The sequence below is a fragment of the Babylonia areolata genome, chromosome 8 (genome assembly GCF_041734735.1).
Source record: "Babylonia areolata isolate BAREFJ2019XMU chromosome 8, ASM4173473v1, whole genome shotgun sequence".
NCBI lineage: Eukaryota > Metazoa > Mollusca > Gastropoda > Neogastropoda > Buccinidae > Babylonia > Babylonia areolata.
Window position 1 is genome coordinate 36271497 of NC_134883.1, and position 15826 is coordinate 36287322.

Sequence of the window (15826 nt, forward strand, 5' to 3'; positions counted from 1 at the left end):
GCCTTTGTGATTTTCAGTATATCTTTCACACAGTTGTACAAAATCCTCATATGTCTGTCCAAAATGGTGGTGTGTTTGTATGTTGTTGTTTTTCTTTTTTCTTTTTTTTTTCTTTTTTTTTTTTTGACTCACTTGTGTAAACAAAGTGAGTCTATGTTTTAACCCGGTGTTCGGTTGTCTGTGTGTGTGTGTGTGTGTGTGTGTGTGTGTGTCCATGGTAAACTTTAACTTTGCCATTTTCTCTGCAAATACTTTGTCAGTTGGCACCAAATTTGGCATAAAAATAGGAAAAATTCACTTCTTTCCAGTCATCTTATTTAAAACAATATTGCACCTCTGGGATGGGCACAACATTTTTTTTTAAAAGGAGCCAAATTATATGCAAACTGAATTTACTGTTATAGTTATATTTTTTTATTCTCTAAACATGGCACTTTGATCTGATATTCTGACACAACAACAAGAGCAGTCATTTTTATCATTTTTTGTTCAAACAGGAACTTCATTTGCTAAGCATGGAAGTTATATTTATTTTGCATGTCTTTGGTGCAGATAGTAAAAAAGGGAAATTAATCTGTAATTAATGCTAGGGGGCTTAATTTGCTTTAAACTGATTTTTCTCATCTTAAACATTAAATTTTGAAATTATACTCAATACATAAAAAGCTTGTGTGTTTTACTCTCAGTGTACAGGGCTTTCACTATGTTCATTCACCCAAGTGGTCCTTTTCGGAAAATACTAAAATCAATACGACGAGTGGACTTTATAGATCTATTGGCTGAGCCCTGAAGGTCATGGGCAAAAATCAATTGCGTACACATATTTATACATATTCAAAGCGCGTGCTCATATTCTTCGCAAACGCGAACGACGACATTTTGTTTCAAGTTGTTGACCTGCCCATTCAATCCCATATTCAATCGATAATACACGATAACATGTGATGGAAAGTTGGAGAAGGAGACCGTTAAATATTTATTCAGAGAAAGATTTGTTAACGCCTCATGACTTACTGGATTTTGCCCCAAACTGCCATAAAAATTTCCACAGAATCAGTCGGAATTCACAGTTAAAAATAATAAACATGAGAGTTAGTACCCTTGAACTGATGAAACGTAAACATTTCCAGTCTTGACTTTTCTCAAAATGAATTCCTTTTCATTTCATACGACGTTTAGAAGTACTTGTACTTGGCTCTACATGTTATTTGTTTAACAAAATACTCAATTTTCATATCAACTTTAAAACTATAAAACTAGAATGAACATAAAAGAGAAATTGAATCAAGCGTGTCAACCAGGTGTAACTAAACTTGTACATCTATCTAGATCCAGAGAAAACGGCTTAATGTTGCAGTGTGATTGCAGCAATAGCCACGTCTCCTTTACCGCAGACTTAAAAAGAAGTTTTAATTGCCCTTTAAGATTTTTTGAATGCCAAGATACAACAGAATATATGATTTAAACAGCATTCTCACTGCGAATACCGCAATCGATTTATCGCCCTTTAAAAAAACATGTTTACATGTTATATTTTTGAATGTCAGCTAAGTAGCCACGATAGTGTAAGACAGTTTCTTCTCACCCGAACGCGTGGGGTTCGAATCTGCCGATAGGACTTTTTTTTCTTTTTTCTTTTTCTTTTAACCTGAAGCTTTATAATAACAAATACAGAACTCATTTTAACGATAGATTTTTTTTTTTTTTAAAGTGCATCACAAGTGAGCCTTGAAGGCCTTGCCTCTCTTGCTGTTTGTCTGTTTGCTGAACATCGCATACAGAGACACACATACCCACCCACTCATCCACAAACGCACACGCACACACACACTTATGCAGACAATCCTATAGTCAGCAACAGACATCATGGTGAGAAGAAGACATAAACACACAGAGAGGGATGAAATAATATGTACAGTCCTTGAACCTCTATCTATGAATGAACAGACAGTTGGTCTTGCGGCAATGTCGTTTAACACCTCCAATGTTTAGTTCTAGTAACCCAATGCTCCTCATGCAGCTCTGAATCAAGTACATGAGTTCTGCTATTTCCTCACTCTACCTTACTCTTCAAAAGAGAGAGCAGTCAACATTCCTGTCAAAAGATTAGCTGTTAAAACACGAGAATTCCCATGATAGATGCACATAAAGGAATTCCAATCAGGATGTAAAAAATGTGGAATTCTTATAATGTAAAAAAAAAAAAACTGAGGAGTTTTGAAGATGATGTTAAAAAAAATCTGATGATGATGTACAAACTAAGGAGTTCTGATGGTGATGTTAAAAAACTAAAAGTTCTGAACATGAAGTAAAAACTGAGGGGTTCTGATGATGATGCAAAAAACAACAACTACTAAGGACTTATGAGGATGATGTAAAAAAAAAAACAACCCAAAAAATCCAAAAAGACAGAAGAGTTCTAATAATGATGTAAATATTAAAGAAAAAAAGAGAGGCGTTTTGATGATGATGTTCTGTAGAACTGTTAGCCTCTCCTTTCAGTACTTTTAATCTTCCAGAGAAAAGCTACAGACTTTTTTCCCCCCATGTGGAAGAACACAGACATCTAACCCCAGCAGTATATTGATAGTGGAACACACTGTGCAAGAAGCAGTACAGCTGCTATCCCTGACAGCTGGCCTGGGAGACAGGTCAACCAGCCCATGACAATGTCCCCCGACCCAGCCCGCACAAACTGACTGGCTCACACTTAGTCCTTCTCAAATCATGGGCAGGTGTCAGGTGAAGCAGAGACGATGTCTGTGAAGTTTGTCACACATCACGCCACCACCATGTCACACCGGGCACTGGAAGTTGAAGCTCCTGGATGGAACAGTGGGAAAAATTTTCTGGCACTGTGTGATCAGTCGTTTTACAGCCTGCAACATACACAGCTGGTTTGTCAGCTTGTGCACATGTATGTACGCAACATTTCTAAAAAGAAAGAAAGAAAGAATAAAGCCAGGGAAATCTCTCTTCAGGTCATTTAATATCAGTACCCTGGGCTTGAATGCCTCTCCTCCGGCGCATGTCCTTATAGCAGCCAAACACAGATAGATTCTTTGCACTGCCAGTGCAGGGACTGTGACACAACAAGCCCAGGTGTGGTTGTGGTTGGAAGATTCACAAGGGGCCATACAGCAAGAGACTATGCACTATGAAACAGGGCAGAAAGAAACAAACAAACAAAACTCCAAACCAAGCCAAAATATGCCAGTATTCTTCAAAGGAATGTATTTTTTTCAACTGTGTAATATACTGCAAAACGTGGGAAACACTGACCTGAATGTACTTGCGCTGGGTTTCATCGTTGAGTACATGAGCCACGTATCGGGAGGAGATCTTCTCACGACCTGTACGGGCATGGATACCCACCATGGTCACACCAATGGGCCAAGGAGCATTGCCAATCGCCATCTCCAGGTAAGAGTCATTGGCCTAGGTAACAAAAATGTAACATAATTATAATTTAATGATTGTAACCATAATAACAACAATAATAGTTCAATTGTATTAAAAAAAACACAAAAAAACCCTACCCCCCCCTACCCCTTACCCCCTCCCCCCCCCCCCAAAAAAAAAATCACAAATTGAAGAGATGTAGGCAGATTCATTGAGTAATCTAGTTTTGATCAATTCAGGAAGAAAAAAACATCCACTGATGCCAGCATATACTCAAGTACATATATCATGGACATATGAAGACATGCACCAATTCACATAGGGTTACAATAAGCAGGGGGCAGTCCAACTACTGTCCAAAACTTGGAAATCTAAGGGGATGAAGAATATTACTTGTATGTTCCATACTTCTGCATTCTTTTCTTAACAAATTACAACAATAATCACTGAACAGAATATGACCAAATCAAAACAAAATCTTCAGTAAGTTTACAAGTAAGATTCTCACTCAAACACATACGCAAACACATGCACACACACATACGCACAGAGACCAATGCAAGGATATGTACACACACTTATGCACATATGTATGAACATACAACCAGACTACACTCTATGAAACATTCCATTATGAAGAAATGAAACAAAGAAACATTACCTTGATATAATGCCTGTCCATCATATGCTGTACTATTTCCACAAAACTTTCCAACAGTCCTTCCTCCATTTCCTGAAACACACACAATCACAGACAGTTAATTTTCTCATATGAGAACTAACAAAGCCAAAATAAGACCTGCAGTTTCTATCTCAAAGATAACCCAGCCTTCCAGGTACAAAATATTCTGCTGGGTAGACAGGAGGGTGGGTACTTTATTATATCAGTCAGAGAACTGCACAGACCTGCCAACTACTAACAAGACTTGACAGCAGCATTTTCATCATTTCAGTATAGCAAACCAGTGCCTTACAGCTGCAGCACCAACACTCAATCCTAGTCCAGCTGGCATTCTGAAAGAACAAAGAAATCAACAGTGAAAAAGAGAAAAAGAAAGATTTTTTTTTTTTAAAGGGCAGGGGTGGAGGGGGAAGAAATCAACAATGTTGCCACTTCTCCCATTTATAGAGCTTGGGGGTTTCAAAAAGTTATAAAACATTATGTGTTCCATCGTGTGAATTCACATTATGATGGTTGATTACAAGGGAGTTCTTTGCTGTCAGCTTTGTTGTAGCACTGTATGGACGTTTGTTTATTTAATGTTGGTATGAATTCAGTGCTGCCTTTTCTTTTCACATTTTTTTTTCTTTTAAGAAGATGGAGTGCCTGAAGGAAGTGACACAGGAAGAGAATGAGAACAGGAGGAAACAGTCTTATCTTCTGGAATGGAAGTGGAGGAGAATGAAAACTGGCGCTCAGGCCTATCACAAGCCATAGAACAAATATTCTCATCAGCTGAAAGTACAGTGCCACCTACATCACAGGTTTTGTTTCCAGCCTTTTCCTTCCTATTCTGTATCTTTTCAACTTGCTCACAGCACTGACTGATTTATCTAATTAAAAACAAAAACTGCTTGATTCTTGCTACTTATCATGAGCATAGAAACAAAGCATTCAAGAGCTCAGGGGAGCATGCTACACTCAAAATGTAGTAGCTGGCATGTCTGCAGATATATTTTGTTGTATCAGCAGTGCTGCCTACCCCCCTTTTCAAGTTCCAGGGACACACATCTTAAAAACCAGGGACAAAGCCTGATTTCCACGGACACCTCTTATGACGTCAGATTTTACCACCTCAAAGAAAATGAAATGAAAAATTAAAAAGGAAAGAGCCCTGGCCAAAGGAATGATTCAGCGCTTATAGCTTTTAGAGGCGTTTGATTGGCTGAGAGCGGGCGGGCCCGTCTTTTCACTGTTAGCCGCGCAAAATTTGGCCAAGCAGAGCAAACCAATAGTCCTAGTTTGCATCAGTTTGACATGGTACAGTATATGACACCAAAAATTACCTTTATTTACACTATGTACAACATCTCCAAAGGTGAGTTTAGCTGTGCTGGGGCTGAAGAGACCGGTATCTGTCCCTTTGCTTCTCGCACACTGAAACTGCTTAGCAATTTCAGAGTCGGGGAACATAAGTTTCACTGCTTTGCTGAACTTATCCAGGGCAGCCATTGGCAAATTCAGCTCAACAGCTAAGTCTACCATCATGGTCTCCGCTCTTATGACTGCATCAGCGTCACGGTTCTCCTCCTTTCTCGCACGCTGAAGAAATCCAGTGATCTGGAAAGTCTTCTGAGCATCGCGAATTTTGGTGTGTTTTTTATGCTTCTCGGTCGACGCATGGTGAGTGATTTCGTCCCGTCCTCCTGAACCGATGGAAAACTCGCAGGCACAAATTTCACAACAAGCGTAAGTGTCTGTCTTGCCGCGCTTAATAAATGGCCATGTCTCAGTGTGCAATGAAAGTTTGATGCCGTTTTGCTTTCTTCTTCGATGTAGATTCGCACTCCTTGCTGCTTCGCTTCGACGCCATTATTTCAATCTCTCTCGAAAGTTCCACATCGGCCTATACGCATGCGCGCTGGTCACACTTTTGGCGGTGTGGCCATAGTCAGTCGATGCGTATTCGCCAAAAGACTTTTTCCCGGGACACGAAACCGAAAAGTGGATTCCCGGGATGGACTGTCCGTTTTCATTGTTTTCCGGGACAAATACCCGTACCCCGGGACGGTAGGCAGCCCTGTATCAGGGTAAAAAACAAAAACGTTTAAGGCATTTACTGCCATGGGTTCTTTTAAAATCAATTGCAATTTTTGAGGGAAAATTTTTTTTAGGCATTTACTGCCAAGGGTTTTTTAAAAGCACTAAGTGTATGATGCACACAGAATCTTCATATTGTCTCATCTGAAAGACCAACAATAAGACCTAAAACTCTCTCAAACTCCAGTTGGTCAGGTAGGAATCTGGCTAGTAAGTGGACCCAGAATCTTTTCCTTCCCAAAGTGGGCACATTAACCTTAAAGCCATCACTCCATTATACCAACATGGTGCAAACCAGGGCTCAAAATTTAATTCAGCCTGCTCCTGTGAAAACTAGCTGAAACAAATTCCACTCAAACCCATATCTCTAACGGCAGTGGATCTTTTACATTCTTCAAAGACATAAAGCATACATAAATTTGCATGTTCACTCTTGCTTGTAAAATAGTATAAAATTTAAATCTGAATTCAACTTAATGAAGAAATACCACTTTAAAAAAAAAAAAAAGGGAGGGGAAGACTGTACATGATATTATCAGACTTTGTGTGAAAATCTTGGCTCACTTGCTTTTTTCCTGTAAGCCCCTTGAAGTTGAAGCACATAACTTGTCATAAGACAACATAAAAATCATCGAGACAATATTTTAGTTTAACTCTTTCACTGCCAAGTTTCTGTGTGAAAAACACCCCCCAGCGCTAAATATCTTAGACTTGACGCTCTCAGTCACACAATTCGGTATCTGTCAAAACAACTCAGTGGACTTGCTCACTTCAAACTCGGTCAAGGGGAGAAGGTTAGTAAATATACGACTGTGTGGGAAAGTTGGCTGCAACTGTCAAGCTTTGTTACAATATTTAGAACAGTCCGTTCAACATGACCCCTGTGAGTTGACTAAAGTAGCCTATGGCAGTGAACTGTCTAGTTGACTAGTCACTAACGGTGACAATAGTTAAGTAAAAGCAAAATATGGAAAACAGAAATTCACCAACAATTCACCATATTCTCTTCCCTGTCATTCAACATACCTTGTTCTTCAGAGTTTTAAAGAGCGGCTTCAAGTAGGCCACGGTCTGGGTGTGGATAGCGCTGGCCATTTTCCCTCGCGTCGTCCGTTTCTCTTCGGCCGGTCGAGCATTCAGCTGGTCACCCCATTCCTTCAGGATGAACTGAGAACACAAAATAACACCTAATTAACCCTTTCTCTGCCAGGGAAATAAGATTTAAGTGAAGTCAATTTGCCAGGGTTTTTTCCACAAAAACTGGGTATATATTTTCAAACAATTCTGTGCGCTTTGTTACTGCAGAGACCCATAAAAGTGTATACTTTCTGAAAGGTAAATCAACAAAGAAAAAACAAATGATGGTTTAAAATTTTGTATATTTTCAATGACATGAAATCAGTGATTTGTTTTTTGTCACATTTTCAACTTGTTCATTACAAACAGTCCGGTGATTTGCACAGTAATATGATATTTTTTGGACAAGTGGATACCTGCATGCACAAATTATACTAGAACAACCACAATAAAACAAAAAAGAGACATATTCACAATATATTGTGACTAGTCTAACTGATATCATAGATGTGAGGCCACGCCCCCTCGGCCTCCACCCCCTCCTCTCCCAACCCTGTAACCCGACACTTTGTCCAGTCCTGCTCAGTCCTTACTGGCCCAGTGCCAAGAATGTCGCTGATACTGTGGACTGCTAATAATTCAGTCACGTGTCTGTTATCTGCTCTCTGTACAGCCCGTGTCACTCACTGTTCGTCATATCTTGGCCATTTTCTTCATTTCTCCTTTTATTGACTCACTTGTGTAAACAAAGTGAGTCTATGTTTTAACCCGGTGTTCGGTTGTCTGTGTGTGTGTGTCTGTGTGTCCGTGGTAAACTTTAACATTGACATTTTCTCTGCAAATACTTTGTCAGTTGACACCAAATTAGGCATAAAAATAGGAAAAATTCAGTTCTTTCCAGTCATCTTGTTTAAAACAATATTGCACCTCTGGGATGGGCACAAAAAAATAAAAAATGAAGCCTAATTATATGCAAACTGCATTTACTGTTATATGTATATTTTTTGTATTCTCTAAACTTGGCACTTTGATCTGATATTCTGACCCAACAACAAGAGCAGTCATTATTATCATTTTTTGTTCAAACAGGAACTTCTTTTGCTAAGCATGGAAGTTTTATTTATTTTGCAAACGTTTTGGTGCAGATTGTAAAAAAAGGGAAATTACTCTGTAATTAATGCTAGGGGACTTAATTTGCTTTAAACTGATCTTTCTCATCTTAAACATTACATTTTGAAATTATACTCAATACATAAAAAGCTTGGATTTTTTTTTAAGTGTATCACAAGTGAGTCTTGAAGGCCTTGCCTCTCTTGTTTTTTTATTAAATCGTCCGATGAAAGTTCATCACTGTCTTCTTCTTTTTACAGCAGCAAAACAGCATAAATGAAATAAAACAGGGGTTTACCTTGAAAAAGCGGAGAATAATATCCTGGTGTTCTTTGGCTTCTGCACTGCCCAGCTCAGCTCGCATTTTCTGCACAATCATCAAGATACCAAGTAAATTCAAAACTCGATTACAGTGGCTGAGCTTATAAACAATTCAACGTTCAGCTCTATTTAATGTGTCAGCCTTTTTTTCCAGTTAGAATTCAAGGAAAGATGAATCACTCTGACAAAGTAACATAATAAGCAGTAATGGTTTGGATTCTCAAAAATAAATATCATATAATAATATGGAAGTAAATCAAATAAACATGAAATAAAAACATTCTTAAATGCACTGAGCTGCATGTAATCACCTATAAGGATCACTGATTTCAACTTTGCACAGTTGCTGACAAAAATCATACTTCTATACTTACTAACACTACTGCCATTTTGTGATGGAACAGATGGTTATATAGAACACCAAACCAGAGATGATTCTACCAATGTAAAGACATATTATCCTTGGGGCAGTTAGTCTCTTGTGTTGTGTTGTGTTGTGTTGTGTTGTGTTGTATGTTTTGTCACAATAGATATCTCTGTGTGCAATTTTGGCTGCTGTCCTGAGGGAAAGCATGTCGCCACAGTGCAGTACCACCACAGACTCCATGTCGTCATTTACATGAGATGATAAACCAAGGTCCCGTGTGCAGCATGCACCTAGCGTATGTAAAAGAACCCACGGCAATAAGAGTTGTCCCTGGCAAAATTGTGTAGAAAAATCCACTTCAATAGGAAAAACAACTAAAACTAAATGCAGGAAAAATACAAAAAAATGTGTGGTGCTCTCAGTGTTGCAAGGTGCTCTCCCTGGAGAAATCTGTTGTGACAAAAAAGAGAAATACAATACAATACACCATAATGGCATTGTATTGTATTGTATTGGTATTGTATTGTATTGTATTGTATTGTACTGTCTTACTCTTTTTATCACAACAGACTTCTCCATCTGAAATTCTGGCTGCTCTCCTCAGGGAGGGAGTGTCGCTACAATGAGAGCACCACCCTTTTTCTTCCGTCTTGAAGTGTATTTGTTCGTTATCAAAGTGAATTTTTCTAAAGAATTTTGGAACAACCCTTTTGCTGCCATGGCTAAGTGAATACTGCACATGGTACCTCGGTTTATCATCTCATCTGAATGACTAGCATCCAGATCACCACTCAAGGTGTAGTATAGGGGGAGAAAATACTGTTGAAGAAAGAAAGAAAGAAAGGAAGGAATAATATATAATAAAACATATTTTGATACTTCACACCACTCTATTAACTCTTTCCGGACGAAGGAATGCTCACGCATTCCTACACAAAATGTATTCGGTTTCGGACGAAGGAATGGAATAGCATTCTCCGAAAGTAAAATTCCATCATGCGCTGTACACGTGATTTTGTGATTAGCCAAGCAGAGTGCGCTATTCTGGGTCACTCCACAATCGAACAGTATGATTGGTTAATATGGGATGTGTGGCCTGTCTCACACACACGCTGACAAAGTCACTGACCGGTCATCTGCTCGCGTGCCAGCCTGTTAGCAAAGCGGCCTCTTCTCAGAATGTTGTGAAGTGAACAAGGCAGTGACGGCAATGTTTTAGGGTTGCCGAAGTACTTGAAATGCTACAAACTGAAGGGTCGGACACTGAAGAGGTGGATGATGACGAAGAAGAAAGCGAATTTAATGCAGAAAGTGAGCATGGGTATGGTGATTCGAGGTAAAAAATTGGCAGTATTTTCTACATATGGCAAAACTGTAAAAATAAGATGAGAAATTTGATTTTTTTTTACATGTAATAGCTCAACACGTAATAAACCAGTTCTGAAAGTTTCATTTTCTTACACAGTATTTTGTATTTTTTGTAATTTTTTTCCTAACCCTTACAAATGGGCCGTCTGTGGGGAAAAGCAAGGGAGAAAACTTGTCGTCCCGAGTGAGTTAAAGATACCCATTTTGAGCTCTCTGGAGTTAATATATCTTTCATTTCATGCACTGCGTCACGTCTTCATGTTGAAATCGATTTTTGAACAGTGTGCACGGACTGAAAACAAGAAATGTTGTGTATCTTCTTCTTCTTCATTTCTTTTACATATTTTCTCACACCAACCACCAACCAAATTCGTTCTTCTTTCTTTCTTCCTTCCTTTCTTTCTTTCTTTAAGTGCACTCAGATTCTCTTGCTTCCTTGGCAGATGTGTTCCCTTTCACCTTTACACTTCAAGAACTATTTGTGATTTTTGCAAAATAATCACCAACCACTGAAAAAAAAATCACAAAATTCTAAATAATGCTCAAAAGTATGTAAATGTTTATGCTTTCTTGAAAGAAAATGAATAGAAAATATAATTATCATAACTTGAATGTTGACAGGATCAGATAACTCCAAATCAGGGGAAGGTAACTCGCATTAAAAAAATGCACAGAATATTATTAAAAAAATTTTTTTTTTAAAACAGAAGAAAATTCAAGTTAACTTATTTTATGGGTGCAAATAGTGCTAAAATATTAGCAAATGTATCAGACACAACAGCCAAGTGCACTTATGTTGTTTCATGCACTATTGTGTTGTTTTAAACATAACACTGCACATGACCACACACACACACACACACACACACACACACACACACCCCAACCCAAACACTTTTACAACACAAAAACTCACTGCAAACAATATTTCGGCTTGAAGCTTTCATCTGGAGGGTTTCATAGCAGTTGAAAACCCAAAATGAAGGTTTCAAGATAAAATATTGTTTGTTCTGTATTGTCCATGTGTTCTGTGTGGTTTGTTCAGGATTAAAGAGGCTATGCCAATCTTGAATAAAAGCTAATTTGTGTTTGCACATTTCTTCTGTCATTGCTGCTGTGTGCACATGTCAAATGATCGGTATAAGGACAGGCCCGGCGCTTCCTTTTTTTGAGGAAGTGTCTGGGTTTGTTCCAATGTACCTTTTATTTACCTGTGTGCTCGCTGAATCGGTAGCGTAAGCAGCATTGACTTGAAGTTGTGTACCTTGTGAATGGAGAGAGTTACCACTCTTTACTATTTGTTAATCATTTCATCTCCTGGCCTCATTATTTGTAAATTTCCAGTTGAAAGACCACTGAGACAACCATGTGTTTGTTCTGAACTGTCCATGTGTTCTGTGTGGCTTGTTCAGGATTAAAGAGGCTATGCCAGTCTTGAATAAAAGCTAATTTGTGTTTGCACATTTCTTCTGTCTTTGCTGCTGTGTGCACATGTCAAATGATCAGTATAAGGACAGGCCCGGCGCTTCCTTTTTTTTTTTTTTTTTTTTTTTTTTTAAAGAAGTGTATGGGTTTGTTCCAATGTACCTTTTATTTACCTGTGTGCTCGCTGAATCGGTACTGTAAGCAGCACTGACTTGAAGTCGTGTACCTTGTGAATGGAGAGAGTTACCACTCTTTACTATTTGTTAAAATATTGCGGGTTTTCTCTACCCACTTCTGACCTGACCCTGCCCCAGTCCTGTTGATCTACTTTGTAGCATATGATCATCATCAGGATAACCAGAATCACTTCAGTTGATCAGCAACAACATTACTTTTCTATCACATTTTCAACATCAGGATAACCAGAATCACTTCAGTTGATCAGCAACAACATTACTTTTCTATCACATTTTCAACATCGGGATAACCAGAATCACTTCAGTTGATCAGCAACAACATTACTTTTCTATCACATTTTCAACATCAGGATAACCAGAATCACTTCAGTTGATCAGCAACAACATTACTTTTCTATCACATTTTCAACATCAGGATAACCAGAATCACTTCAGTTGATCAGCAACAACATTGCTTTTCTATCACATTTTCAACATCAGGATAACCAGAATCACTTCAGTTGATCAGCAACAACATTACTTTTCTATCACATTTTCAAAGTTGCTACTGTCAACGATGTGCGGAAAATCAAACAAAATTTTAGCCACTGCTTTTGTACTGTATGTTCTGGCAGACATGTTGCCACACTCAACAGCTTTTCACTTTACAAAACGCAAAGAACGCATCAAAATCCAGCCAAAACTTGCTGAGAAATTGCTTGAAACACTCATCAAGGCAGTTGCTATTTGCAAGGGAGGAAAGCACATGTAACTGAGTGGCTGGACACCTGATTATGTAGTTACCCCTAAACCGCAGATATATCCGCAGTCGAAAGTGAAAGGCTTAAGCCAACACTTCAGTTTGTTTTCTCAGGAAGGTGCAACTGCATTCAGGCAAACCCGTATACACAACACCACATTTGCTAAGCAGATGCCTGACCGGCAACATAACCCAACGCGCTTAGTCGGGCTTTGAAAGCATGCATCTACATTTGTGTACCTATCAGAGTGGATTTCTTCTGAATAATTTTGCAGGAGGACAACACTTTTGTTGCCATGGGTTCTTTTCCAGTATGTCAAGTGCATGCTGCACATGAGACTTCGGTTTATCATCTCATCTGAATGACTAGACAATCAGTTTTTCCAGTCAAACTTGAGAGAAGGAGCTAAAGCAGGAATCTAACCCAACACTGTCTTAGCAGATAAGCATCTTTACCATTCTGCCACCTTTCTTTTCTATATAACATATACATACATCTGCTGATGAAAAAATTTATTTTTTTTAAAACAACAAAACCGATGAGTACAAGCACTTACAGGCAAATCCTCTTCTGTGGTTCCATCGTCCTTGACAGACACCTCAGTGCCAGCATCAGTGTGGTCATCACTGGAGGAGATGATGTCGTTCAGGTACTGCTGGTCCACAGCGTCCATGGCAGCCTTGAAGTCATTCTCCCCCACACCCTGTCCGTCCAGTGAAATCATGACTTTACCATCACATGGTGGTGAGGGAACTACATGATTCGGGAGTGTACATATGAATGTGAGAGTGAATGTGAGCGTGCCTGTGAATGTGTGCCTTTCTGCATGTGTGTGTGTTTGTGTGTATGTGTGTGTGTGCATGCACATGTGTAATTGTGATTTTGTCTGTGCGTGTGTGTGTTTGTGAGAGTGTGTGTGTGTGTGTGTGTGTGTGTGTGTGTGTCTGTCTGTCTGTGTCTGAGTATGCATGACGAGTATGTGCATATGTTCACATGCACAGCCAGATAAATATACACATGGTATGTATGTCCACATGCATGTAGCCTTCATGCACACCGTATACATGCCGTTATGTTGTTACATTTTATACAAAACTGGACAATGCGATGCATTGTATCACATTGTACACACATGCATGCGTATATCACTATGTGCATGTCTGAGTTGGCAAGTTGGAGATTGCATGCATTGAAGCGTTTGAGCAGTATTTTGTGTGTGTTCGAGTGTAAGCATGTATACATGTATATATGTCAGTGTGTGTGCTTGTGTGTGTGTGTGTGAGTGTGTGTGTGTGTGTGTGCGTGTGTGCGTGTATGTGTGTGTATGTGTGTGAACAGTGTATATGTCTGCGAATGCACCATACATTTATTACATTCCGAAGATGACACTACTGACAGTGTTGTGTCTCATTTAATATCATCTCACAATCTCAGCATCTCCCTGCACCACACTGTAGAGTACTCACAGCATTGGAAATGTCTGGCATGAGAGATTCCAGTTTCTTCAGACGCATGTAGGACTCATAGTGGGTCTCTCCAAACAGGGTGATAGGCTCCCCTCTTTCACGTAGCTTTCGTATCACCTGCAAATTTCAAGTTAAATTTTTTTTAATGATATTTGGCCAGTTCATACTAAATATCAACCTGTCGACAACCCAGTTAGTCACAAAGACCCCTGTCAAGTGTTTGTAGGAACAATAGGAAATGTGGTAGGAACATTCTGAATTTGGTAGGAACACTCAGACTCCGAGCCACATCAGCAAACGTATATTTTATCTACAATGCATACAAACAGTTGGGCCTACCTGCAACATGGTGTAACTGCTTATTGGAGGCTGTAATTGTTAATGTTTAACAAGCACACAATACGAGCATGAGAGTTCGCCAAAATAGAGAGATGCACAGATATTTTACAGTGTACGTTTGGTGAAACTTCCATTTCCACTGCTGCTTCTTTACTGCTGACAAATCTGTGGCACTGTGTCGCTTCACTGGTCTTTGTTCGTCTTGTTTCTCACAGTTGGAATCCATGGCTGACTTTCTCTGTTTTGAACCACTTGTTCCTTCCTCGCACTCCATAGCTTAATCCACCAGGCACAGGTGCAGTTTGACCAAGAAGTAACTTAATTTAGCCAAGTTCTCTCTTGTTCAGGCAAACTGAGTGTGAATCGATTAAGCTGACTGGTCCACTCAATGCTGTTTCAGTGTAAACATGCATGTGATTTGGTGAGCATCATCACGTGAGACCAAGGTTAGTAGTGACTGCCCTGGCTTCATGACCAATTGGTCCAGAGTGTATGGGCAATGTTATGACAGGAAAGCATGTGACTATGCTATGTAATCAAAAATGAACTCGTCAGAACAATTTTTCTGTTAATATAATGTTGGAACAAACAACGAATGAGTGTAACAAAATACTGCCAAACTGTAACAGCTTGCATCTCTGCAAAGACCATTTCTATTAAATAGCTAACATAACTTTTACTTTTTAACAGTGACTAAAAAACAACAACAAAAAACAGAAATAAACAACCACCATGAGACCTTGAAAATTAAGTATTCATTGCCTGTCAGCTCAATAAAAACAAAGAGTAAATAATAATGAGGAAACCAAATGTTCAAAATAAGCAGATTATACTGAATATAATTATATATAAAAATGGCTATCAATGAATAACCAAGAACATCTGCTGAAAACATGGAGCTGCAAAATTAATGAAAATTAATTATACCTGGCTAAATAGATGCTTATGGCTGTGTGCAAACATACCCTCTTCTTTTATTTAGGAATGAAAGGTCTGCTGCAAAGTTAGGAGCGCACAAATAATGTGACATAATTTTATAGTAAGATAGGACCACCGAACACACAAACATGCATGCACATACAATCCCCATCAGTATCCAGTTAAATTAGAAGACCATGTATATACACAGGTACGCCTGTACTGACTGCAGCAGATTTTGACTTATTGGACCCTTTGGAAGCTCCCGTAGACCATGTTGAAGAGTCAAGAATAAAACATCAAAAGATAGTTGTCCATTTGAACTAGGAATGCTT

The 15826-nt window shown here is 38.9% G+C and overlaps 1 protein-coding gene across 1 annotated transcript in view; it reads right to left on the reverse strand.

Annotated features, from left to right (window-relative positions):
- Positions 1-88: 88 nt before the first annotated feature.
- The window catches only part of LOC143284773 (pre-mRNA-splicing factor 18-like), a 27991-nt gene continuing 12253 nt past the window's right edge, over positions 89-15826 (reverse strand). Inside the window, exons 4-10 of the mRNA XM_076591751.1 lie at positions 14235-14351; positions 13325-13471; positions 8649-8717; positions 7190-7330; positions 4064-4135; positions 3283-3438; positions 89-2879 (exon numbers count right to left, since the gene is read on the reverse strand). Of these exons, the coding sequence (XP_076447866.1) occupies positions 2796-2879; positions 3283-3438; positions 4064-4135; positions 7190-7330; positions 8649-8717; positions 13325-13471; positions 14235-14351 (786 nt within the window). The 3' untranslated portion in view covers positions 89-2795. The remainder of the gene's footprint in view (positions 2880-3282; positions 3439-4063; positions 4136-7189; positions 7331-8648; positions 8718-13324; positions 13472-14234; positions 14352-15826) is intronic.